Raw genomic sequence first — 24,306 nt, 5'->3', positions numbered from 1 at the left:
TTACAATAACGGAATGAGAATACTTGAAGCTTGCAACCATGCATGTATATATACTACTAAGAGATGCTTCGAGGAGATAAGTTTTCAAGATTTGAAAAAATTTCAAACATTTATTTCTGGGCCAGCTAGTGCCGTAAAACTCTGGTAGCTATATATATTAAACAACGACAACAGTCATATACTATATAAATTATAAACACGCATAACCAATGACAGAAAACCAGCTAATGGAGTTATAATACATATTGTTACGATTGAATTTTCTGCATGAGATGAAGGTCAATTTTTGTGTACGGTCAATAAAAGCGGATCCCCATCCATGTGCATTTGACATCATAAATTGGTAGGATTGCCTTATTGGAGTGAGAAAATTATTAGTGTTTTACTTTAAAAAAAAGAAAAGAAAATTATTAATGGGGACCATCAAATGGTTGCACTGTCGGTAATGACGGAGTAACCACCAGCACTTCTTCATCAAGAGGTCACAGATTCAAAGCTCCATTTAGTATATGTAAATAGTTACAAATAATTAATAATAATAATAATAATAATAATAATAATAATAATAATAATAATAATAATAATAATAATAATAATAATAATAATAATAATAATAATAATAATAATAATATTAGAAATTGATAAGAAAATTTCAATAAGCCTAAACTGTCATGATTGAATATATCAATTATACAATTATATAATAAGAAAAAAGTTCAGCAATGCCTATAAACTCTCTACTTCAAGAAACTCTTTAATGCTTCCTTTCAATTATACAATGATTAATCAAGAGAATTATTCGTACAATACCAAAAAAAATTTTTAAATAAAGATAAATGTGCTTTCTGAAACTATAATTGGAAAAGAAATAGTATACACTTATACCCAACACTATTTCCTCTTGTGACCAAACCATCATTAATAAAATTGAAATTATAAGCTAGGCTCATAAAGTATTTTACAATCAATGCAAAAGAAAAAAAAAAGAAAAGCTTAATATATCAAAAGTTGCTTAATGTTGTCAATGTTCAACATTTATTATTCTTATTTATATCATAAGGACAAAGTAATGAAACTGAGTACAATCCCCATTTGCTTAGGGATTTTTTTTCTCTCAAAATAATTCAATTTCATGTCAATCAACATTGGAGCCTTTGATCTTGAACTTTTGATAGTTTCAAATTTCTCAAGGACTTTCTAAAGCAGAAATAAAAAAAATCTTAGAAAGCTAAAAAGATGATGGAATCAATCAAGAAAGTACATACAAAAATAGAATTTACTTCAAATATATTTAGCAATACATTGAAGAAAGATATAATTAGATCTAAATAGTTTGGAGGGAACGATAAATACTATAATATATAACTCTATCGATAAAACCATTCTTCTATTGCAGGTTAGAGATCTTGAATCTTCTTTAAACACCATTTGATATTGGATCAAGTAGAAAACTCCTTGCCAAATGTGTTGGTCAGAGTTGACGTCAGAGATGATTTGAGATTTGTAATGAGATAACTAATATATAATCTTTTTATTGAGTTCCCACTTTAATCTTATCTACATCTTATTCAACACAAACAACATAGATAAAGAAAATAACAGAAGGATTAAGAGAGCTTCTAGAAGTTAAGATATGCATTTCTTCTAACCTGAAATGTTTCAGTACTTTATTGTGAAAGCTATGAAGATTATTAATAAATGAAACGAATCCTCTTTCTAGTAAATCGGAAATTACCTCTTTGTAATTTTTCTCTATTACGGAAGTCATTCACACCAGGCTTTAAGAAGATTCGAACCCTTCAACCCATGGTTCTCCTTGCTATGTGTTTAAAAAATCTATACCTTTTCCTATGAGCTAGCATTGGGTGGGATTTTATTTGGGGTAACGGTCTTTTCTAAGAACGATATTATTTACGAGAGTCGTCTTCTAGCATTGTATCAAAGAACGGTGGTTTGAGCACAATTTTGATTGTTTGGTAAAATTTTGATGAGACTTAAAACAAAAAATTTTATGAAGGCGGCAAGGAGTTAGAAATTATGTGTGAATGAAGTTTGGGTTGAGTGTCCCCCTTTGATGTAATTTTGACGTATTTATGTTTTTGAGAACGATAAAACAAGTTGAAGTTTTCTTGCAAAATGTCTTCTCAGACATAAAATTGGATCGATTAGTTTCTTGAAAACGAAAAAACGATCCATTTTACTAAATATTCTTCTGCATTTTGAGGATGAAAAAATGCCAAATGCCAAAAATTGCTCCTTAGCCCATTACAAAGGATGATATTTCTTACTTATTGTATCATGAATGGGGAGGAAAATTAATTTTAAAAGATAATAACAAGAAGAAAACTATGATGATGTAACTTTATTATATATATATATTCTCTCTACTTATTTTTTATTTTTATTTTTTGGTGGAAGTGTTTTATAATCTTCTCTTGACATCAAAGGTTACATTTGGTTGTCATGATATGAATAGAAATGAGAATTTTCAAATTAAACTTCTGCTTGATTACTACATTTGTGTTGTTCCATTGTGTCTGTTGGCAGCAACAATTCTGACAGGCGGTAGACGAACCCAAATTAGTTAGTAACCAATACCCAGGTGGTTGATTATCTTGAATTATAGTACTTTTGACTATCTATTCTCGTCAATGTGGGACTAAATGCTGTGTACTCCCAGAGTTCAGATTCTCTAGCTAGTTTTACTTCATCTTAGCTTACCTGGAGTCTTACCACTGAGAATCTGATGAGATGCCATTTGAAAGAATGTATCAATCGTAAATTGTATAATTGTATACCAGAACTGATGAGTCAAAGATTTCAAACAAAAACAAGCTTAATACGCTGCCCTAATTGATGTTTTCAGGTATGCCCAGATTACTTCTCATGTAATGACATTTGGAAGAAGATAATCTTACTTTTATTCTTACATATCTGAGTGAAAAACCAAACATAGACGTAATACATACACTTAGCAGCCATGGAAGAAGCAATAATAATCCATGGAGAGTCCTAGATCACTATTACTCCACCAAGCCGCTGGAACTCTCATCCACATTTGGTGATCTGTTTCAGTGCAGCCTCCGATCAAGATCTCGACCATACGCTGCAGGTGCTGTGCATTAATTACGTAACACCTAAACAAATTCCCGACGTTTAAACTTCTTGACAATTTTATTTCGAAAACAAACTAGCCAATTAAAAAAACGAATGAAGTATATATGGACACTCATATTATCACCAGTCTTGTCATATTAAAATAGGCTTTCCTTATTAGGAAACGATCTTATCTTTGATCCACACGTATTGACTTATTTGACAATAGTATATTCATGATAAAAAAAATATTCCAATTTGGGCCTGCTAGTGCCCAAGGTGCCGTAAAACTTTGGTAGCTTCGTATTAAAGAAACAAAAAGCCTCTGGAAAATTGTGACTTTGTTGAAGAGTCATTACTCATTAGTAGAATATAATATACACACAATCAAATGATAAAAAAAACTGTTGATGGAGGTATAATAATCATTATTAATATTGAGTCTTCTGCATGCATGGGATAATAGTCAATCAACGTACTTTTGTGCATTGATATGATGAGAAATAAGATCGATTCAGATAATTATTATTATTTTTTTTTTGAAACCGATTAAAAGAATATATAGATATATTAGACAAGATATAGGGGATTATAAAAAAGATTACAAGCTCATGAAAGTCTTGATGGCTTGGCCAGGGAAACCACTTGGATCAACACAATATTTCGAGTCGGATTGAACCACCAGTCCACCACCTTATTGTGTCCCTGAGCTACCGCGTACCATCAGCCGAAAGGCTTTATTTCATCAAGAAATCTGTATCTCACCAGCCAAGCAACCTCGTGAGATATCCTAAGAAAAGTATTGATTCACATGACTATGAAGCAGGAATGAAAAAAAAAAATCCAAAACTAGGGTTTGGTTAGTCATTGCATTAATGGAGGTATATATAATAATTATTGTGACGATTGAGTTTTCTTGAAGGGATTGTCAATTTTTGTGTATGGTCAATGAAAGCATTTGCATTGATATCATAAAATGCATGGTAGGATTACTATGCTTTGACCTCCATGACTGTTCTGCTTGCTTCCACTAGTATCCATTTGAATGCAACTGTAGATCACACTCATCCTCTAAACAACTGGAGTTATAAATGTCTCCTTCAAATCCTGGAAATCTTATATTATCGGCCATATATTGACTAAATTTTGATTTCAAAATTAAATTAATTACCGTATCTTATGTATCATTCCTAGTTTAAAAGTAATTCCATATCTCTTATATATATAAATATATAATCCAGAGTGACCCCACTTCACTATGCATGACCCCACATCAAATTGCTTCGGCGGTCTAACTGTCTAAGATGCTAAACAGATAAAGACCAGAATGGCTATTACAACAAACTTGGAGTTCGATTAAATCTCATAGTAGTTATTTATACCATAGGCAACAGATTTAGTTTACTAGAGATGCACACATCCTTAAACGATTTCTACAAGAGACGGTCATGAAGGATTGTTTCAAGAGAGTTGATTAATTTGTTTGTGGTAACTATTAAACTTAAATTTTGAATCTTGCGGTGGTAACTACGTTAGTTTGGTTTGGTTATTTACTGTTGGAGTGTAGTTGAGGAAAGCCCTTTGGTTACTATGTCTACCATCTGGTCAGAGATCAAATAAAATTCACTTGAACCTTCTTGTTGAGAATCATATCATGGAGAAAATAGTAATCCACCTCAATGTATTTTATTCAAGTATGACGAACAGGGTGGACACACATTTGCATGGCGGATAGACTGTAACAATGCACATTGTGAATGTCTATATTTGAGTCTTTTAATATGTAGGTTGACCACTATTCTTCAGTTATATTGCAATGTTTTGTACAAGAGCGGATTCAACATGGGGGGATAATAATTACAAATTTGTTAGTATTAAAAAAAAAACAGGGAGAAAAAGATTTACTTGATAATTTTATATATATATATATATATATATTGACTTCTTTTTGTCTAAGTTAATTTCATAATACCTATATATTATGAAATAAATAAGTAAAATTTCGGATTTAAATCATAATTTTGATGACCAAAATACCCTTATGATGCAATGGTCAAGATTATACCATGTATGTCATTTCGATCTAACGGTTTATGTTAAAAAGACAAATTATAATTGCAATTCATTTTTTTTTTTTTTATATTCAAGGTTCTTAAGATTTTAAATTTACAAACTTATACCCTTTGATTAAACTAAATGAAATCCCATTCCGCAAGAAAAGAAAACGAATACTGAGATCCACAAAAATACAGAGGCACCTGAAGCTTTAAACAGTTTGTGTAATCAGAACAAACAAATTAAGCCAATATTGAAATTGGGTATTGGGCGTACCGGTATGGCAGATCTCCAATAGAGAAGAAATCCCACCTCTAGACCCAATAGTTATAGTGTTCTCTTTGGAAGAAGTCAAGGCTTGAAGAGCAATACAAGCTTTCTCCTTCGCAAACCTACTTTCGACTCAAGAACGCAAACCTGATCAGAAGCAGAACTCCTTCTGCAAGTAGAACATGCTTAATACCATCCACAATAGAAATCCTAGAAATGACTGATACGGCATTCTCCTTCATTTCATGGCAGCTAGAATCAAACAACCGAACGAGAACCGGCACCACACATTGTGCAACGGTGATTAAGACGTTATTATCGTCCTCCTCAAGTAAGCTCAGCAAGGAATCCATGGCGGCGCTCCTCGATTCGGGATTCCCTATCTGCAAGAGAGTGATCCTTCTTCCATTCTCTATACCTACGACACTGCCTACCATGGCTTCACCGCCTCTCCGGACGAAGAACAAGCAAAATCCCTCCGCCGATCGGACTTTGTTCTGCGTGTGTATGAAAACTGTTTATAACCTCCACACCACTCGTACTCCTCAAATCCTTGGCCTCAAAACCGATTTGGGTTTCTAGGCAAGCCATGGGAACCAAGATCTAGATCAAGCCTCCCAAGATCTCATAATCGGTGTTCTAGATTCCGGTGTTTGGCCTAAGTCGAAGAGTTTCGACGATTCAGGAATGCCTCAAATCCCTTCCAGATGGAAAGGCCAGTGTGAGTCCTGCGCTTACCACCGGAGAGACTGGCATGGCGACATTTTATGGCGAGGGAAAGAGCATTTGTGAGGGTTTGGGAGATGGAATAAACGAGTTCTTAGGAAAGTGAGTTAATAGAAAAACAGAGATCCTTGAGATAGGTTGGGAGATCTGTAACCTTGGTTTTGATAAGAACCCACTTCCTTTGAAACTTTGAACATGCGGTATTTCCTCCATTAAAGACCCATAAGTTGATACGATAGTTTCAGTTTCTGATTGTGGATGTTAGTATTCGAAATAGGATTTTCTTTTCTTGTGTAATGGGAATAGGATCTCATTGCGTTTTGTAAATTTGAAATCTTAAGACCCTTAGAACATAAAATAAAAAGATTAAATTACAATTATAATGTCTTTTTAACTATAAGGGTATTTTAGTCATCAAAATTATAATTTGTTCTTAATTAATAATTTTTAGAAACCTCAGGGGAGCCATATGCAAAGGAGAATTTTTTTCGGACTAAAAGTGACATGGATCAAACCTTAGGAGGTCCAGATGAAAATTACCCAAAAAAATATTGTGGTCTCTCTTCTGAAAGTTGCAAATTCTTCTAGATATAGATTTATGTTTTGGAAGCTTTTAAACTTAGGACTATTAGTTTGTTAACCTCGAGTCCAGATCGTCTTCCTCGACAGAAAGCATTCTATGCTCCTCCGACGACTATTGACCACTAATTACAGGGGGACCCACAAGATTAAGGTGATAGAGTTTATTTTTTAATATGTTATTTTTTTTACTGATGGGCCCCACATAATTTGTGATTGTAACGCCATCAGGAGAGCATAATGTTTGGTTATGCAATTCCCTGGGAATCATGAGTCCAAAAAAAAAACATGTTTGGTTCAAAATTGGACTCGAAGGGAATCATAACTCAATTTGAACCCACATTTTACACTAAAAATTTTTTAGGATCACCTTCCAAAGAGACTCACAGTTACTGTAGCTGGGATATAAATAAGGGAATTTTATTTGCGGCTGATGGCCCTGATTTCGCATGTCCCCGAAATTTAAATGGATGGGTGAGATTAACTGATGTGGGTTATGTATAAATACGGATTAAATTTTATCAATTTACAAATTACAACCTTAAGTCCCTCATTCCCCCCGATACACAACACCCTATCTCTCTCATTCACACCGATCGCTGCAATTTGGGAGCACGATTCCGAGAGATACAGGGCACGCTATTTAGGAGCACTTTTCCAAGAGATACAGGGCACGCCGGTGACATAGCTCCGGCCGTTGAGGGTCAGCAGTCCTCGGCGATTCATCGTCTTCAAGAATACTTAGATTTGGTGAGTTTCGAATCCACTGTTGTTGCCTTATTGGTATTCACTGTTTCCTCTGATGTCCTACGGTTGAATCTAAAGTTTGGATCAGAGACTAGAAAGACATGATCCGCTAAGCATTCGGAAAAATCTAACCCAGGAATTGAAGCAGAGTCTAAGATCATATATTCATTTGGCCGTAAAAAAAACTGATTTAAACAAACAAACCCATTTCATTTCGACACATCTTAACCCTTTAACCTCATCCGTAAACAAAACCATAAACCAGAAGGAAATTCAAATTGACTCACCTACTAGAATCCATGTGTTGGGTTTGTTTATGGAGATGAAGAAGCCAGGACAGAACCAAGGAAGAGATTTTAATCCCCTCGTTTCGCTATCTGAGAAGAGTAGAACGATGAAAGCCATAAAACAGGGCAGAAGGAAAGCGAGGGAGGGAAATCGATCCTAGAATTCCACTCGTGGAAGACAGCAAGAGTTGAGAGAGAAAAAAAAAAGCAGCCACAGAGTTGAGTTGAAATGAGAATTGGGAAATCCAATGGGGTCGTGTTCTTCTCTTTTCTCGTCTTTGTCACCATCCATCTTTCCCTATTCTCCGCAAAACTCTCCATCTGTAGTCCTCTTTGCAGATAGAAATTATGCCGCAAATAAAAATCCATACATAAGGCTAATTCTTACGGAGTCATCACAATCGCAAAAAATTTTCTCTAGGGCTTTCTGCGACTCTTCCGTCGTCGTCTTCCTGCGCTCTCGTCGTCGTCGGCCAAGGTTCCTTGAGCTCTCGTCGGTATTTAGGTCTTCCTTGAGCTCTTGTTGTTGTCTTCGTTGAGCTCCAGCTTCTGCTACTCTTCCGTTCGTCGTAGTCTGTCTTCTTTGAGCTCCAGCAGACCGCCGTCTTCTTTCAGCTCTCGTCGGTATTTGGCTTCCTATTTTGTAGACCATCGTCGTCGAGTTCTGGTGGTTCGTTGAGCTTGGATTTCGCTTCACACCCATTTCTGCAAAAAAGGTAAAATCTCTATTCGATGCCTTCACTGCAATGGTATGAGACCTCTGGTTTTTTGAAGCATTTGCCTAGGTATGAGAATATTGACACCTGAAACCATGTATGCGTTTTCTGTCTTCATAGTTTTACTCTTAGGAGTCTTTTTCTCTGCTCTAAAATCTGTTCATTGTCCGTGCTCTCACAAATAAGTAGATAACCATCTTGTGCACCTTTTCCAGCAGAAGTCTTCATCAGGTTAGCTAGTTTTCCAAATGGTTTGGTCCATGAAGAGTCCTGAAGAGATTTTAGGCACAAAAAGCAATGGACTGGGAGAACCTAAAATTGATATATGGCTTTTGAATCTACCTAACTGGTGGAGTACCAAAAAAACCAGCCTTTAGTTTTCCAAATGGTTTGGTCTATAAAGAGTCCTGAAGGGATTTTAGGCACAAAAGGCAATGGACAGGGAGAACTTAACTGGTAGAGCACAAGAACAAAAACAATCATATAGGAATGTTTCATAAACTGAGATTGAAGCACAAACCAGAGGCTTGGTTAGAGGGATTCTCAGGCAATTCAAGTTACCTCCTGGAATCACAGAGCACTCTGGTTGTGGTCTTTGCATGTCTGTACCAGGAACACAATTTCCAGAGAAATCAAATCCAGCATTCCTGTAAGGCAACTTGCTGCATTCTTGACTGAACCCGGAAAAGAAATTAAAAGAAACTGTGAGATTAACCAGGCTCTTCAGTGAACAAAACACAATAAACCTTACCATGTAATTAAATTGTTTATAGTTGGGGAGAGCTTTTGAGAGCTTCTGGGTTCGAATTGGAAGTTGGTGAGGGGTTTGATAAGGCTGGGGGTTTTATACTGGGTTTATCAGAAAAAGACAGGTTGGCCAAATAATTGAAGGGGTTGGTATGTAAATATTGATAATAATCCATTAGCTATTCTAAAATAACTAGAAGGGTCCTCTCTTGGATTTAGTTGACCAATTAGATAGAGGCACACGCCTTGTAAAGGGATGATCAGGCCGCACTTCCCAAGCAAATATTTATCCCAAGCAAATCAACCACTTAACCAATTAAATTGGCAGCAAAGAGAAGAATGGGAGAAGAAAGCTAGTAGAACCTTCTATATTTGTTAATCCAAGATCAGTCCTTCTGTCTGTTGAATGGGGAATTCCAGTGTTGATTGAGCAGATTTTACTTCTTCTTCTGTGGGAAGTTGCTGAGCTAGAAGGTCAAGCCTAAGCTGCATTGAGCGATGTAAAGCTAGGGCATCCTGTGTAAGACCATTTAACCTTTGTAGGGAATTCCCTGCATCATCCGTGCTTCCTTTACCATATTCTCCAATTGACTTTACATGTTCCTAGGCTTGTGCAAATGTCTCATCCCACTCTTTCTTCACCTTCTCAACAGCCTCTGTTACCTCATCCATACAATCTAAATTTTCTATCAATGACAATCAAGGAAGAGAGAGTCAGTACCAGCCAAGGAGAACGTCAGAAACACCCAAATATGAAAAACAAAGAAGTGAAGCTTATCAAACAACTAGGGCGCGAAAAAGAGGAAAAATATATTGTTCCTCGTGTGAGACAACCAAATCTGAAGTAGATCCTTTCAAATCAACAAACAACTACAAAGTTTCAAATTCCACATCACAGAATTACAAATAACGTTAATAATGGAAGATGAAGATCATTCATCTGATCATCTTGATCAGAGTGAATAATCCCAATTCACCCAATTTCTTTTCAAACCAGGGCGTAGAATAAAGAGCACCAATATTCCGAAGGAGCGAGATGCACCAAATCATTAGATTTCACAATACGAACTAACCACGTTGTTAGAGAATAGATGCAAGATCACGCACAACAGGGGCATTCGAATTAAGTCATAACAATAATTTAGATGTTCGAAGATGAAAATCACGTTAGAACTAAAACTACTCTAACGAAAAACGAAATGACAAACAAAGAATCACCTTAACCGCCAAAGATTCGTCTCAGTTCTGTGCTTTAGCATTGAGTCAGAGAACTAGGCGATTTTGTGCGTGACACTGGATTAAACGGGTTCGGGTTTCTTCGTGGAAGAAGAGCGGAGTGAGAACTGAGAATATCGGTGGTCTTGGATACGAGTATTTTCTATTTTGGGTTTAGCCGTTTAAGGATTTTGGATTACTTGGGGTTCGGAAAGGAACTTCAAAACTGGCCGTTCGATTAAAATGAACCACGTATCTTTTTTTTTTTTTGTAAAGAAATGAACCACGTGTCAGACGTCAAAAGCAGATTATTTGAGTAGAAACTAAAAACTAAAAAGAACGATGCCAATGGAGGGTTAGTGGAGTGGTTGAGAACCTCACTTCTCAGTGGAGAAATTGGAGGTTCAACCCTTGCCGATGGTATATGTAATATCTCCATCCCCAATTTTCCTATCTATAGGATCGCTTAAAAAAAACCTAGAAAGAACGACGATCAAGCCAATGAACCTCAACATGTATACGAGGATATTTATCCGGTTCATATTTGGACCATCCATTTCCTTATTGATGAGCAACATGTATCTCTAGGTTAGATCTAAGGGTTGCGAAAAAAATAATTTTAATTTTTCGCTTCTTCCAAATTTGATCTCAACCCTTGGATCTAACCTTGGACGTGTGTCACCATCCATAAAGAAATGGATGGTCTATTTTCATGTCAGCAATAGACAAGATAAGCATCCATGTATACGAGCGATAATCGTTGAGCGATAATTGTTTGGCTATTCTCGTGTGAAGTAATGTTTCATATATTAAAAGGAAAATATATTACCAAAACTATATACATTACATATAGCATGTTACAGCAAAGGTAGAGGCTTTAGTAACATGCATATATTTAGAATCTTGGTTCAAACTTATTCATAAGTTTATACCCCTATTTGCATGATTCAGAAACTGAGATAACAGACTGACTATATAATAGCTAACATATTGCTAGAGTAAGTTCATTCAAGAGCCAAAAGGAGTCCTCTAGAGCTGCTTGAAACTGAGAAACCTCCTTCAAGCATCCACTTTGGGCCTTTATACACTCTCCTTCATGAACTAGGGTGTAACACAAGCCAACATTCTTGTTCATTCTATTTAATTAAGGTAACTGCAATCCAAATGGTAGATTTATAAGTGTTGGGCCATTCTGTGTCTGAGATTGAATTCTCCTCAGTCATCACAGCTCCATCATCTCCCCAAACAATGTTAGCTATTTCTATGAGGGAGATTCAACAATAAGATTGATGGATTATGGATAGAAGGAAGGATTTTTCTCATTTATAGAGAATTTTATTTCGAACTTTCCATAGGGAACACCAGGTGAAAACAAGAACATAAAAGGTCCATTTTTTCACATCTTTGGTCATCATTGATGAATGGAAAATGGAAAGGCAGAAAGATTGAATAGAATCGCAGGAAACTTGGTCTAGGTTGAGACCTAATGGACCACTTTTCTACATATGAGTAGCCCATGGGCATCTGAAAAAGAGATGCCAATCAGTCTCAGGTTCTAATCATGTAAATAGGGGTATCAACTTATGAGTAAGTTTGGACCAAGACTCTAAATATATGCATGTTATTAAAGCCTCTAGCTTGGCTATAACATGCAATATGCAATGTTTATAGTTTTGGTAACATATTTTCCTTTTAATATATGAAACATTACTTCACACGAGAATAACCAAATGATTCTCGCTCACATACATGGATACTTATCCTGTCTCTTTCTGACATGAAAATGGACCATTCATTTCTTTATGGATGGCGACACACGTCCAAGGTTAGATCCAAGGGTTGAGGTCAGATTTGTAAGATAAAAAAACTTTTCATTTTAATTTATCTCAACCCTTAGATCTAACCTGGAAACACATGTTACTCATCCGAAAATAAATATCTTCATATACACAGTGATGTTCATTGTATGTACATGAGCTGCAATTGAAGTTGCCAAATGATATGCAGGGATTCTTTACTTGGTGGCAAATCACTATTCTTTTTTAATATTGAAAATGAAATGCTATCCATAAGGGTCGAACCCAAAACCTCTCCATTGAGAAGTATGGATATTTACCATTCAACCAACCTTGCATTGACACCGATCTCGTTCTTTCTAGTTTCTACTCAAATAACCTACTTTCGATGTCTGACATGTGGTTCATTTCAATCGAACGGCTAGTTTTGAAGTTCCTTTCCGAAACCCCAAGTAATCCAAAATCCCTAAACGGCTAAACCCAAGATAGAAAATACCTGTATCCGAGACCTCCGATATTCTCAGTTCTCACTCCGCTCTTCTTCCAGGAAGAAACCCGAACCTGTTTAATCCAGTGTCGCGCACTAAATTGCCTGGTTCTCTGACTCAGTGCCGGAGCACAGAACTGAGACGAATCTTTGGCGGTTAAGGTGATTCTTTGTTTGCCATTTCGTTTTTCGTTAGAGTAGTTCTAGTTCTAGCGTGATTTTTATCTTCGAACATCTAAATTATTGTTATGACCTGATTCGAATGCTCTTGTTGTGCGTGATCTTGTATCTGTTTCTCTGACAACGTGGTTAGTTCTTATTGTGAAATCTAATGCTTTGGTGCATCTCGCTCCTTTGGAATATTGGTGCTCTTGATTCTACGCCCTGGTTTGAAAAGAAATTGGGCGAATTGAGATTATTCACTCTGATCATAATGATCAGATGAATGATCTTCATCTTCCATTATTAACGTTGTTTGTAATTCTGTGATGTGGAATTTGGAACTTTGTAGTTGCTTGTTGATTTGAAAGGATCTACTTCAGATTTAGTTGTTTCACATGAGGAACAATATATTTTTCCTCTCTTTCGCGCCCTAGTTGTTTGATAAGCTTCACTTCTTTGTTTTTCATATTTAGGTGTTTCTGACGTTCTCATTGGCTGGTACTGACTCTCTCTTCTTTGATTGTCAATTATAGAAAATTTAGATTGTATGGATGAGGTAACAGAGGCTGTTGAGAAGGTGAAGAAAGAGTGGGATGAGACATTTGCACAAGCCTGGGAACATGTATTGTTTCACATGAGGAACAATATATTTTTCTCTCTTTTCGCGCCCTAGTTGTTTGATAAGCTTCACTTCTTTGTTTTTCATATTTAGGTGTTTCTGACGTTCTCATTGGCTGGTACTGACTCTCTCTTCTTTGATTGTCAATTATAGAAAATTTAGATTATATGGATGAGGTAATAGAGGCTGTTGAGAAGGTGAAGAAAGAGTGGGATGAGACATTTGCACAAGCCTGGGAACATGTATTGTTTCACATGAGGAACAATATATTTTTCCTCTCTTTCATGCCCTAGTTGTTTGATAAGCTTCACTTCTTTGTTTTTCATATTTAGGTGTTTCTGATGTTCTCATTGGCTGGTACTGACTCTCTCTTCTTTGATTGTCAATTATAGAAAATTTAGATTGTATGGATGAGGTAACAGAGGCTGTTGAGAAGGTGAAGAAAGAGTGGGATGAGACATTTGCACAAGCCTGGGAACATGTAAAGTCAATTGGAGAATATGGTAAAGGGAGCAGGGATGATGCAGGGAATTCTCTACAAAGGTTAAATGGTCTTACACAGGATGCCCTAGCTTTACTTCGCTCAATGCAGCTTAGGCTCGACCTTCTAGCTCAGCAACTTCCCACAGAAGAAGAAGTAAAGTCTGCTCAATCAACATTGGAATCTTGGAAGGATGAATATAGAAGGTTCTACTAGCTTTCTTCTCCTATTCTTCTCTTTGCAGCCAATTTAATTGGTTAGGTGGTTGATTTGCTTGGGATGGATACTGTGTTCAAAGTTTTACTGGAAAATGTCCAACTTTGAGCATATTACGTTAAGTCTATGTGAGAAATTGGGTGGTTTCCTTATATGGTACTAATTTTTCTTGGTTTTTAGACTGCATTTGGGCCTCAGGAATGCAAATTTGCAAGCGAAGGACAACATGAGGAAAGCTGCTCAGGCTGAGGTAATGGCTTCCTCTGTCTTGCTTCTAACTATATAGGTCTTGGGTTTCCCTGGAAAAAGATTGACAAGTTTAAGTTTCAACAGTGATTTATGTCTAACATTTTCAGTTGAAATTCAAATCATGGCAACCAACATGGAAAAAAGTAAAAATAAATACAAAAACATTTTAGTTGGATGATCACTTTATTTTAATCTTCGTGCATGTGAATTGCATCTTGAGCTAAGGATGGACTTTTGGAGTTAACTTGCCCCTCGTTGGAATTGTGACTCTGTGTCCCTTTCTTAGAAGGGGCAATTACTGTCAGTCCCTTTCACTTGGCCTTTATATGCTGATAATCCCTTTAACTTAAATTGTGTTTATGATTCCCCCTAAAAGTTGTATCTCTCCTCCTCCTCTAGTACTTGTGAATGCCCAAACTGGGCTTAGGGTTTACAATTTCAGAATTAGGATTTTAGGATTAGGGTTTGGGAATCTATGGGAGCAAGGATTTAGGGTTTTAGTATGGTGCAAAGGTCTGAGCTTTAGATATGAATGGGATAAGGTTTGCAAAAGCAACAATTAAAATATGGAAAGGTGAATAGAGTAAGGTTGACTTGTTACTTACCTGTAACCAAGTCTGGTAAGGGGCTGAGATGAAGATGGAATAGTGAAGCCAGGCTGCAATCACTGCCAAAGGAGAACCTCTCAAATAGAAATCCCTAGGTTGCCTACTCTATCACCTGGAGGTACCTTACCACTAGTTGAGAAACTACTAAGTATGCATGGGCAAATTTTTCTGAGGAGTTCATGTGGATTATGTTGCACTGCACTTATCGTGTAAGAGATTTGCATTTGTTTGTGAAGTCTCTGAGATTCCATCAATTCTCTGAAGCTGTTAGGTTTCTTGTTTGGCTTTGAAAATCAGGGGCCTGGAACCCACAAGAAAATCAATGGCTTATAGTTCACATGGAGAGAGAAGGGGAGAGGTTCACCTCTTTCATGCTTGTCTCAGTTTCCTAGAGGAGGATTAGCATTAGGATTGCCGGTCACTGATCCACAGTTCTTCGCTGCTGCTGTGCTGGTGCCACTGCTCTCACAGACGGAGGGAGAGTGGGAGAGTGGGACAGTGAGAGTCAGGGAGTTGATGGAGTGGGACTAAGGGACTAAAGTGTTTCAGGGTTGATGAAGAAATGAGGGAAGGAAATTGGGTATGTGGATCAAAAATTTGTTAATTAAGGAGTCTTTTCATCTTTACACTATCTTTTACATGCATTAAATGTTTCTTATGCATATTAACAACTCAATTCAGTAGTTCGCATAAGTCATAACTCAGAAATTTTAGCCTTTATCTGCTCTTTAACTAACAGATTCAACTTGCATTGTTCCAAAGAAAAACTAGATTGGTACCAATCAAAACATGTGAAGGATATATTTTCTGTACTTCTCTTCTCTTGGTAGTTTTTCTTCCAGTCCTTACTAGTGGTGCATTGATTGCAGAGAGAGCTGCTTTTAGGTGGTGGAGAAGAGTCTACAATTCGCAGACGCAATTTACAGTATGTACCATTTTGTATGTTTCAGTGAGAGCTCTTCTTCTGGCAGTGTTAGAAACTGATAGTTTTTGAATAATTCTGAAATCATAAGTGAACCATACTAAACATGTATAATTATGTTGCTAATGCTTATCTCTGATATTGTCTATTCTCTCTGAGAAGCTTTTGTGTTCTAGTAGGCGTGGCTCTTTATCCAATTTAGAGTTTCTTTTAAACCCCCATCATGTGCCTGGTCATTGGATGTTTGGCTTTCAGATTCACTTTATCCTTCTTTTCCTACCATTTGTTGGAGTGTTCTATCTTATGTTACATTATCTCATTGTACTTACAAAACATTCATTCCTTTTTAGGACAAAGGCTGGGATGACTTCTGCTGCAGAAAGCATCACAGAGAGTCTTCGCCGTACTCGTCAACTGATGGTTCAGGTTATGATTGATCTGTCCTCTTAATGTATTTCCTTGTTTCTTAAACTGTAGTTTTTTGTTGGGGTTAGTATATCATTATTCTCACTCTTTTATTTATAAATGTTTCAGGAGGTGGAAAGAAGTGCAAGTACAGTAATGACATTTGGTGGGTTCTATTATTTCAGATGCATTTTATTTATCCTTGATAATCAAATGGTTCATTTTCCTACTAGTCGCATTTTGGCCATAACTTTCCTTCACTGCTTCATCTGTTCCTAAAATTCTAGCTAGTATGATCTTCATTTTATGACTTCTTGCTTGAAACTTTTGTGTGACTTCTCATGAAAGAAAAGAAAGATGATTAGGTTGCAAAATCTTGGTTAGAGGCATGCATGAGAAACAAGTCATCTATTGATACAAGGAGGAAGAAGAGAATAGGTTCCGGTATTGTTAGTTGACCCCTAAATTTCAGATTTGAGAATGTGTGCCCTGCACTCCCATCTGAAAACTTTAATGATCAATCAAATTCTTGAAAAATATAAAATAAAAATTACGATAAACAAGAGGATAGAGGATCAAACCAGATGATATAAATAACAAATTTTTTTTTTTTTGAAGTCGATATTACTCTGATGAAGTAAGTGGTCGTGTTTTTTTGAGGAGTCAAGAACTTGAAATTTAGAGAATTGGGCAGCATTGACAAAGTGAGGAGTTAAGGACATTTCAGGAGAAGAGGAAATTGAGCATTGCAGTGTAACAGAGAAATGTGCCCTATTCTGTCATGTCGTCTTATAAGATTGGACAGGGTGTTATTTGTATTAAAAATTGAGGATGGTATAAACTGTTTGAGACACAAATTTTGTTGGCAATGTTATTGGAGTTTAGCTTCATTTGTCAGTTCAGTTTTATCTTTTACATTACTGTGTTGTCGTTTGTGGTGGGATGGACTCATCTGTGGAATAACAAGTTGAAGTTAGGAGGTTAAATTTCTTATATCAAGCATGCATTAACTGCATTCCCTTGAGAACAGTGGTGACTACAGTGGCACTTCTACATCCACTTGAATTATTCATGAAATTATTCTACTGAAAATGGTTACAGGAACCTGCAATCAACTCTCTCTCTCTCCTTCCCTCCCCCTGATTGGAGATGGAAACCTTTCTTGGGAAGTTGATTCTTACATGTCAAGTTATAGGTGTAATTGATAATTAATGATTGTGAGCAAATCTTCTTCCTGGTCAGCACTGAGAATAAGTTTGCTGGGTGTTCAGAGGAATCGACAGGAGTATTAAAGAAGGCAGAAAGTGAATATAAGGGACATCGCTCACTACTTATGAGGACCCGAAATCTGCTCTCGACGATGCAACGTCAGGATGTCCTTGATAGGTGAGAAGGTTAAGCAATTTTATTTACTATTATTACTACTAGCATCTACTTGGAATAACATGGAGTACCATCTGGATAGGGTGATAGTTGTGGTTGGATTTCTCCTTTTCACCTGTGCTGTTCTGTATGTTGTCTCGAAACGTATTGGGCTGCTCAAGTTGCAGAGAAAGGTTACCGCTGCCATCAAGGCGGGAATGGTTGGACAAGGAGGGATGAGACCTCAAACTGCGGAAGATAATCTTAATTTAGTGCATGTTCATGAAAATGTAGTTCCTGCTGTGGAGGTTCCAATAGGAAATATGCATGATGAACTGTGAATCCACCCCTCACCCCCATAATTTTTATAATATACTACCTATTCTCCATATGTTCTTACCTGCAATTTGTGGGTGGATACTCAGTTTTATGGTTTTTGTGTTCCTATGATAAGGTTTTTCTATCGCACGTATCAATATTGGGGCATTAGTTTCTACATTTTCTTCCAATTTGGTAGCAAAAAAATCTATTTTGGTTCTTCCATTCAAACCCAGTGACAAAATTTGCCCTGGTGCTCAAGGCTGTCACTGCTGCGGGTCCGAGGAGGCTCAATGTACACAGCCCTGCCCCCATCTCACAGAGAGGCTGTTTCCTTACTGGAACCTGTGACTACTTGGTAGGAGTCTGTGGATCTCAAATTTCTTTCCTTGCAAATTGGTTTGAAAACTGGAACATTCAGCATCAAGTTGTAAATTGGCCACTTCAGGTCTGACTATTGCGTATGGTCAAACTGTTGTTTTTGATAAACCAGTGAGTTTCAGGTTCTTGGTTTCTTCTGGGTAGGTAAAAAGTATGTCGCAGTTTTGTTCACCCATGGGTTGTGGCATGGCTTGCTACGGTTCACACCATGTTGGAGGATGTCCGGTGCAAGACTGGCCAGGGTGCAATGCATACCTGATGGAAGGGATGGATACTACCATCAAATGATGCACATGAGATAGAGAAGGATTTTCACGTTGGTGGTGAACGTCCATATCCACCAAAACCGTCAACCACCCTGCACCCCCTTTTCCTCCCCAACCCAAGCCGTAGAGGAACCTGATCCTTGTGAGACATGTTTGTTTTAAGGAATGTGTTACTTCAAAAGCATCAGTTTTTGGATTGAGAAAACAAGAGAACGTTGAACACAAAGCAGAGTGAAGGACAGCAACAAAGAATGCAAAATATACAGTATTTAACCTCTTCGTTCACTAATTACATGTCAATGGTGACCTGAATAAGTAGACCATAAACTACCTCTCTCTTGCTAATTCCCACAAACAACTAAAACCACTGCAGAATACCAAAGTTTCCTCAAGATCCCTCAAACTGATTGCTTGATACTTTATATATTACGCAAGAAGCCAGAAATTTCTGGAATTTTTTCAGAAATTTTCAACAGTTGTGATTTGTTTAGAGGACATGTGGCGGCCGCTACCTCAAACTTAACTTGTGGATAAAATAAAAATAAAAATAAAAATAAAAATAAAAACAATTCCTAAATAAACTTCCATGGGTTGAATATTTAAGGTTGCTTGGTTTAACAATGCGGTAGATATTCTTAATCATATACAGACTCCCCATTGTTTTTATTTTTTTTCCTTTTGAAGTCATTAGTTCCTAGCAACCAGCGTCACAAAGGTCAATAAACGCATAAGTAGTTGCTTGTAAGTATGACAAGAGGATGTATCCTGTGAACTCATAAGCTACAGATTTGTGACACATTCAAGTTCTCAATTTGCTTATGAGGTTTTGTTACCCTTATAACGTAGGTCGAATTCATGTATGTATTACTACATATACAGATCCCTCTCTCTCTCTCTCTCTCTTTGAATGTAAACAAGAAAGACAATTTAAAGTCAAGACTAAGTCTTAGAATCTACAATCACAAGGAATTAATAGCATAACATCTTGAATGATCGATGATGAACTCGATCAGGAGCCGGCTAGCGGTCGCATTTCAGCATAGATCAATTAATGATCCAGACGTTGAATTCTCTGCACTAGTCAACAACTTAGAATCGACGAAAATGTAAATGTTACCTTCAGGCCATTTGTCGATCTTCAGAGCATCGTTTCATGAAACAGGAGCTACAACGTACAGATGACGGACGATCATTTCAAGAAAAAGCTACATGTCTTGATGACCTTCGAGACTTGGAGTCATATATAATTAGGGTTCTCTATCTTATCTACGAAACCTCTTTAATTTTCAAGAAAACTCCATTGACCACCGAGTCATTAACTTCACTATCTAACAAAATGATCCTTACAAAATTGGCGTATATATGCATGCCGTTTATAGGTGGCAAGCAGACGGTATTTATTTCTTCTTTAGTAGAATTGCTTACCACACACGGCTGCTTCCGATCGAGCACCTGATTTTATTGAATTCTATCACTGTTCTATCAATGGGACTAATTGCTGTGTAGTCTCACTCTCACTCAGACTCAGATTCAGAGTCATCAGTAGCCACCATTAACATGAATTTGAAGAGCACGGGTGCCTGCCTAGTTTTACTTCATCTTAGCTTTACCAGGAGGAGTCGCATGATGAGATGCCATGACAAAATTTGATACAATATACTTAACCCAAATTGAATCAAACATTAGAAAAAAACAAAAAAACTTAACGTTTGTTTTCATGTATTCCCGGATTGGTTTTCGAAGATTAGAATTAATATTCTTACTTTATTCTCATATCTGGGTGAAAAGCATAAAGCAAAATATGCATAAAGCATACAGTACTTGAGTAATCATGCATGCATGGTCCAAGCCAGGCATGTAATACGTGAAGAACCCTACGTACGATCAACATTACTACTCCACGAAGCCACTGGAACTCCCGTCCAGGCTAATTTGAGCTTCTTGGCAGTTTTATTAAAATAACGAGCTAGAGCTATCTACCCAAAACAAACAAGGAAATTAACCACGACTACTCTTATATTATAGCACTCTCGATCGTCAATCTCAAATAGGCGTTCCTTTGGGAAAGATCTTATCTTTGATCCACATGTAGTGACTTATTTGAACATAGTATATTGATGCCAACGTACCGATGATAGCACGTATGAGGAAAACCAAAAAGTTGGTCGGTTTCTTCACGTCCTCCACCTTTGGTCCGAGTTGCAGAGGAGAATCACCTGGGGTTGGCTTCACACCTGTAACACAACATCCAATGATCAACCCATGTCGACGAACCCCTCTAAACCACTTTGGACCAATCCTCTTGAGTTGAATATCTTCGAAACCAGCTTTTTTGAACCACTCGATGTACTCTTCCTCCTTTGGGAAGAGCATCCACAGATTTGCAATGAAGCATGTCAACCAATAGGTTGGAAACACGGGACCAATCATACATGCCTTGCCACCAGGTTTCAACACCCGATATGCTTCGGTGATGCCACGTTGTGGGTCGGGCCAGTATTCAATGCTGCCTGCAGAAACATATCTGTCAGCATAATCAGTTGGGAAAGGAAGATCTTCAGCATCACCTTCAATGACGGTGCAGTGTTTCAACTCTTCCTTCTGCTTTGCCTTAGCAAGCTGGTGAGGAGATTGGTCAAGAATGGTTATGTTCTTGGCATCTACATGCTTAACAACTCCAGAAGTTGTGAACCCAGTTCCACCACCAACATCTACCACTACCAGCGTTCTGTCATTGAGGTCTAACTGCTGTAGGGCTTCTTCCCTCATATCTTCAGTATAGTGTGGAGGGTTTCCAATGGAGTCATAGAAAATGGAGATAATATGATAGAACCAACGAGCCTCGTTTTTGTGTTGAAGAAACCTCCCAAACTTCCATTCTGAAGCCATGAGATGATGGAATAGTGAAGAAAAGAAAGGAAAGTTTTACAACAATGGGATGAGAATACTTGAAACTCACAACTTATATATACTACTAAGAGATGGTTCGAGGAGATAAGTTTTCAAGATTTTAAAATTTTTCCAATATTTTTTTCTGGGCCAGCTACTAATGCCGTGAAACTGTGGCAGCTTACTATATATATATTAAAGAAACAACAGGCCTTTGCAAAACCTGACTCTACTGAAGATTCTTTAGTACAATATAAATAAATTATAAAATACACACAACAATAGTGATAGGAAAACCGTTAATGAAGGTATAACTTATTGTTTTTTTTGGTTAAAGGTATAACTTATTGTTACGATTGAGTTTTATGCAAGGGATGATGGTCAAGTTTTGTACATGGTCAATGAAAGCATGTGCATTGATATCATCAAAATAGAATTTCCATCTTTTACTGGAGTGAGCAAATTATCAATGGAGAATCGTAAAAAAAGAATTGAATAATGCCTAATCTCTTTTGTTGTTTTTTGTTGAATGCCTAAACTCTCTTGATTAATTAGATATATCAACTGTTTGAACCAACCCACAAGTAGCATTCAATTTTAATACTTGGAACCTCGAAATTGAACAATAGGTCATTCACCATGTTTGTTCTATTAACACTATAATAAATAATGTCAGCAATAATGAGTTTTTTCATACTAAATGACCAAATTTTTTTTGCAGCAATAGGTTATAGTTGTGGATTATTTGTGTTTGCTAATTTTTTTGGTTTATTTTATTAAAATACCTTCAGTAATTCTGGTGACTAACCTCAATTCCCATAAAATATGAAGGGGACCGATAAACTTGTGATAATATTTCTTATAATTTTTTTTTTGGTTAAATAATATTTCTTATACCTACAACATGAGTTCTTGTCAAAATGATGTAATCTGCAAATAGTAGTAAAATAAATCCTACTCTTATTGTTAAAATAAAAATAAAATTGTCAACCCTTCTTCTTTTAGATTCTAAGGTGGAAAAATAAATTTTGAACCAATGGAACCATATCCTAGGTGCTTGTCATAGACTATCGAGAGCTCTTTCTGGATGATAAACATGGGGGAATTCTTAAGATCCATAAACCATGTAGTTGCTTCATAATTAAATACATAATCGTAATTAACTATTTAAAAATATATTTTTCACATCTAGTTGTTGAGTGAAGTTAATTCCTTAATACTGCAAAGAGAGTTATGACTAGAAGTATCTGTAAAGTCAATTCTTGAAGGTTAAATTTTTGTACGTTACATTTTCAAAAAGTTTATTAAAATTTAGTCCAACAAAGAAAAATGTTACAATAGGTTTGTTTCATTATAATTTTTTTTTGAAGGGTTTGCCACACCACCATTACGCCACAAGTCAATGCTCTCATTTGAATGCATACTTTATATCTATTTCTCTTTTTCTTATCTCCTTATTATACTAGGGACAATATATGTAGGAGATAAATATATGGTATTCCATTAGTCTCTTCAATTCATGGTTCACAATAAAAAAAAAAAAAAAAAATTGATTGATTTTGTATGATCTATTATCAGTAGAGACTCTCCATTAATAACCATTGATTCAATTTTGATTTTAAAATTAATTAAATATATACAGTTTAACCATTTAATGAAATAAAAAAGAATGTGGTGAGACCCACCCATATTTAATTTTGATAAAAATATAAAGTAACAAAAACGTGAGTAATTTTATACGCAAAAAGAGTAAGAATGTAATGTAATGTTGAAGCAAAATATCAAACGTGAGATAACAAAAATGTGAAAAGAGAATCTTTATTGAGATTTTCGAAAGAAAAATTAGATAAATAGTTAAGTCCAAGTGTATCTACATTTAATGGCATATGCAAAGAGCTGGAAATCATCTTTAATTTATATCAGTAACTACAACCCATACTGACCCCCTCGCCTGGTTACTTACCTAACACATTCCTTCTTAACACGCCATCTTAAGAGTCAATGAGCTCACTTTGCGGGCCTTCAAGTCAATTTGCTTGGCTGGTCCATGGTATAATAATGGCTATAAAATTGTTTACATGCTTACGCTTAAGAGTATATAATTTTTGGGTAATTTTCATTTGGCCCCGAGGGACGGCCTTACCCAAAGATTTTGCCCCTCCCCGGTTTACAAAGTCGGTGCCACTTTTTTGCCAGTGCCCTGATATTGTTTTGTTCCCCGCCTCGTTGCTCCGTTTTTCCGCCTTAACTGGGCTCTTTCTCTTTTCTTGGTTTCTTCCTTTTCACCCTTGGGTGTGGGCCGGTCTCCCCCCGGTCTTCCGGGTTTGGTTCCTTTCGTTTCTTCTTTCGGTTTCCTGTTCCCCCCCGGTGCTGTGGTGGCTTCTGGTTGGCTTCGGGGGTTCGTCGCTTGTTATCCTCTTTTTCTTTGTTTCCTCTCGCTCTCTCTTCTCCTTTTCTCTCGCTCTCTTCTCCCTTCCTTTCTCTTTCTTTGCTCGCTTTTGTTTCTTTTCTTGGCTCTCCTCCCCCGGTGGGTTTTCTGTGTTCCCGGTCCCGTGGGTTTTCTCTTCTGCTTTGGTCCCTTGCTTATGGCGTGTCCTTTGGTTTTTGCTTGTGTCGTGGTGTCTGGTTTTAATCATTATCTCAAGCATTTTTGTTCGCTTCGCCCCGCGTCCGTGTGGTTTTGGCTTTTTTGGTGGCTTGTTTTTGT

The 24,306-nt window shown here is 36.8% G+C and overlaps 1 protein-coding gene and 1 pseudogene across 1 annotated transcript; one reads left to right on the top strand and one right to left on the bottom strand.

Annotated features, from left to right (window-relative positions):
* The first annotated feature begins 13,555 nt into the window (after positions 1-13,555).
* LOC149026575 (uncharacterized) lies at positions 13,556-19,171 on the top strand. Its single transcript, XM_089154417.1, has 7 exons — positions 13,556-14,189; positions 14,380-14,449; positions 15,926-15,981; positions 16,329-16,404; positions 16,513-16,549; positions 17,655-17,769; positions 17,849-19,171. Exons 1-7 carry the CDS (start codon positions 13,909-13,911, stop codon positions 18,084-18,086), a joined length of 873 nt encoding a protein of 290 aa, XP_089010543.1. The 5' UTR covers positions 13,556-13,908; the 3' UTR covers positions 18,087-19,171.
* Positions 19,172-20,431: 1,260 nt separating this feature from the next.
* Positions 20,432-21,640, bottom strand: LOC149026574 (2-methyl-6-phytyl-1,4-hydroquinone methyltransferase, chloroplastic pseudogene; annotated as a pseudogene).
* Between the last annotated feature and the right edge of the window lie 2,666 nt (positions 21,641-24,306).

This window comes from Hakea prostrata, chromosome 1 (assembly GCF_041222555.1).
Source record: "Hakea prostrata isolate BN-2017 chromosome 1, UWA_Hpros_2, whole genome shotgun sequence".
Classification (NCBI taxonomy): domain Eukaryota; kingdom Viridiplantae; phylum Streptophyta; class Magnoliopsida; order Proteales; family Proteaceae; genus Hakea; species Hakea prostrata.
Note: the sequence above shows the minus strand (reverse complement) of the source record. Positions and strands in the feature narration are given on the sequence as shown.

Bases quoted from the DNA above. Each gene is read 5' to 3' on its own strand.
- LOC149026575 (XM_089154417.1), top strand. From the start codon at position 13,909: ATGGATGAGGTAACAGAGGCTGTTGAGAAGGTGAAGAAAGAGTGGGAT. The intron at 14,190-14,379 runs GTTCTACTAGCT...CTTGGTTTTTAG, and splicing joins TGGAAGGATGAATATAGAAG to ACTGCATTTGGGCCTCAGGA. The intron at 16,405-16,512 runs GTTATGATTGAT...TAAATGTTTCAG, and splicing joins CTCGTCAACTGATGGTTCAG to GAGGTGGAAAGAAGTGCAAG.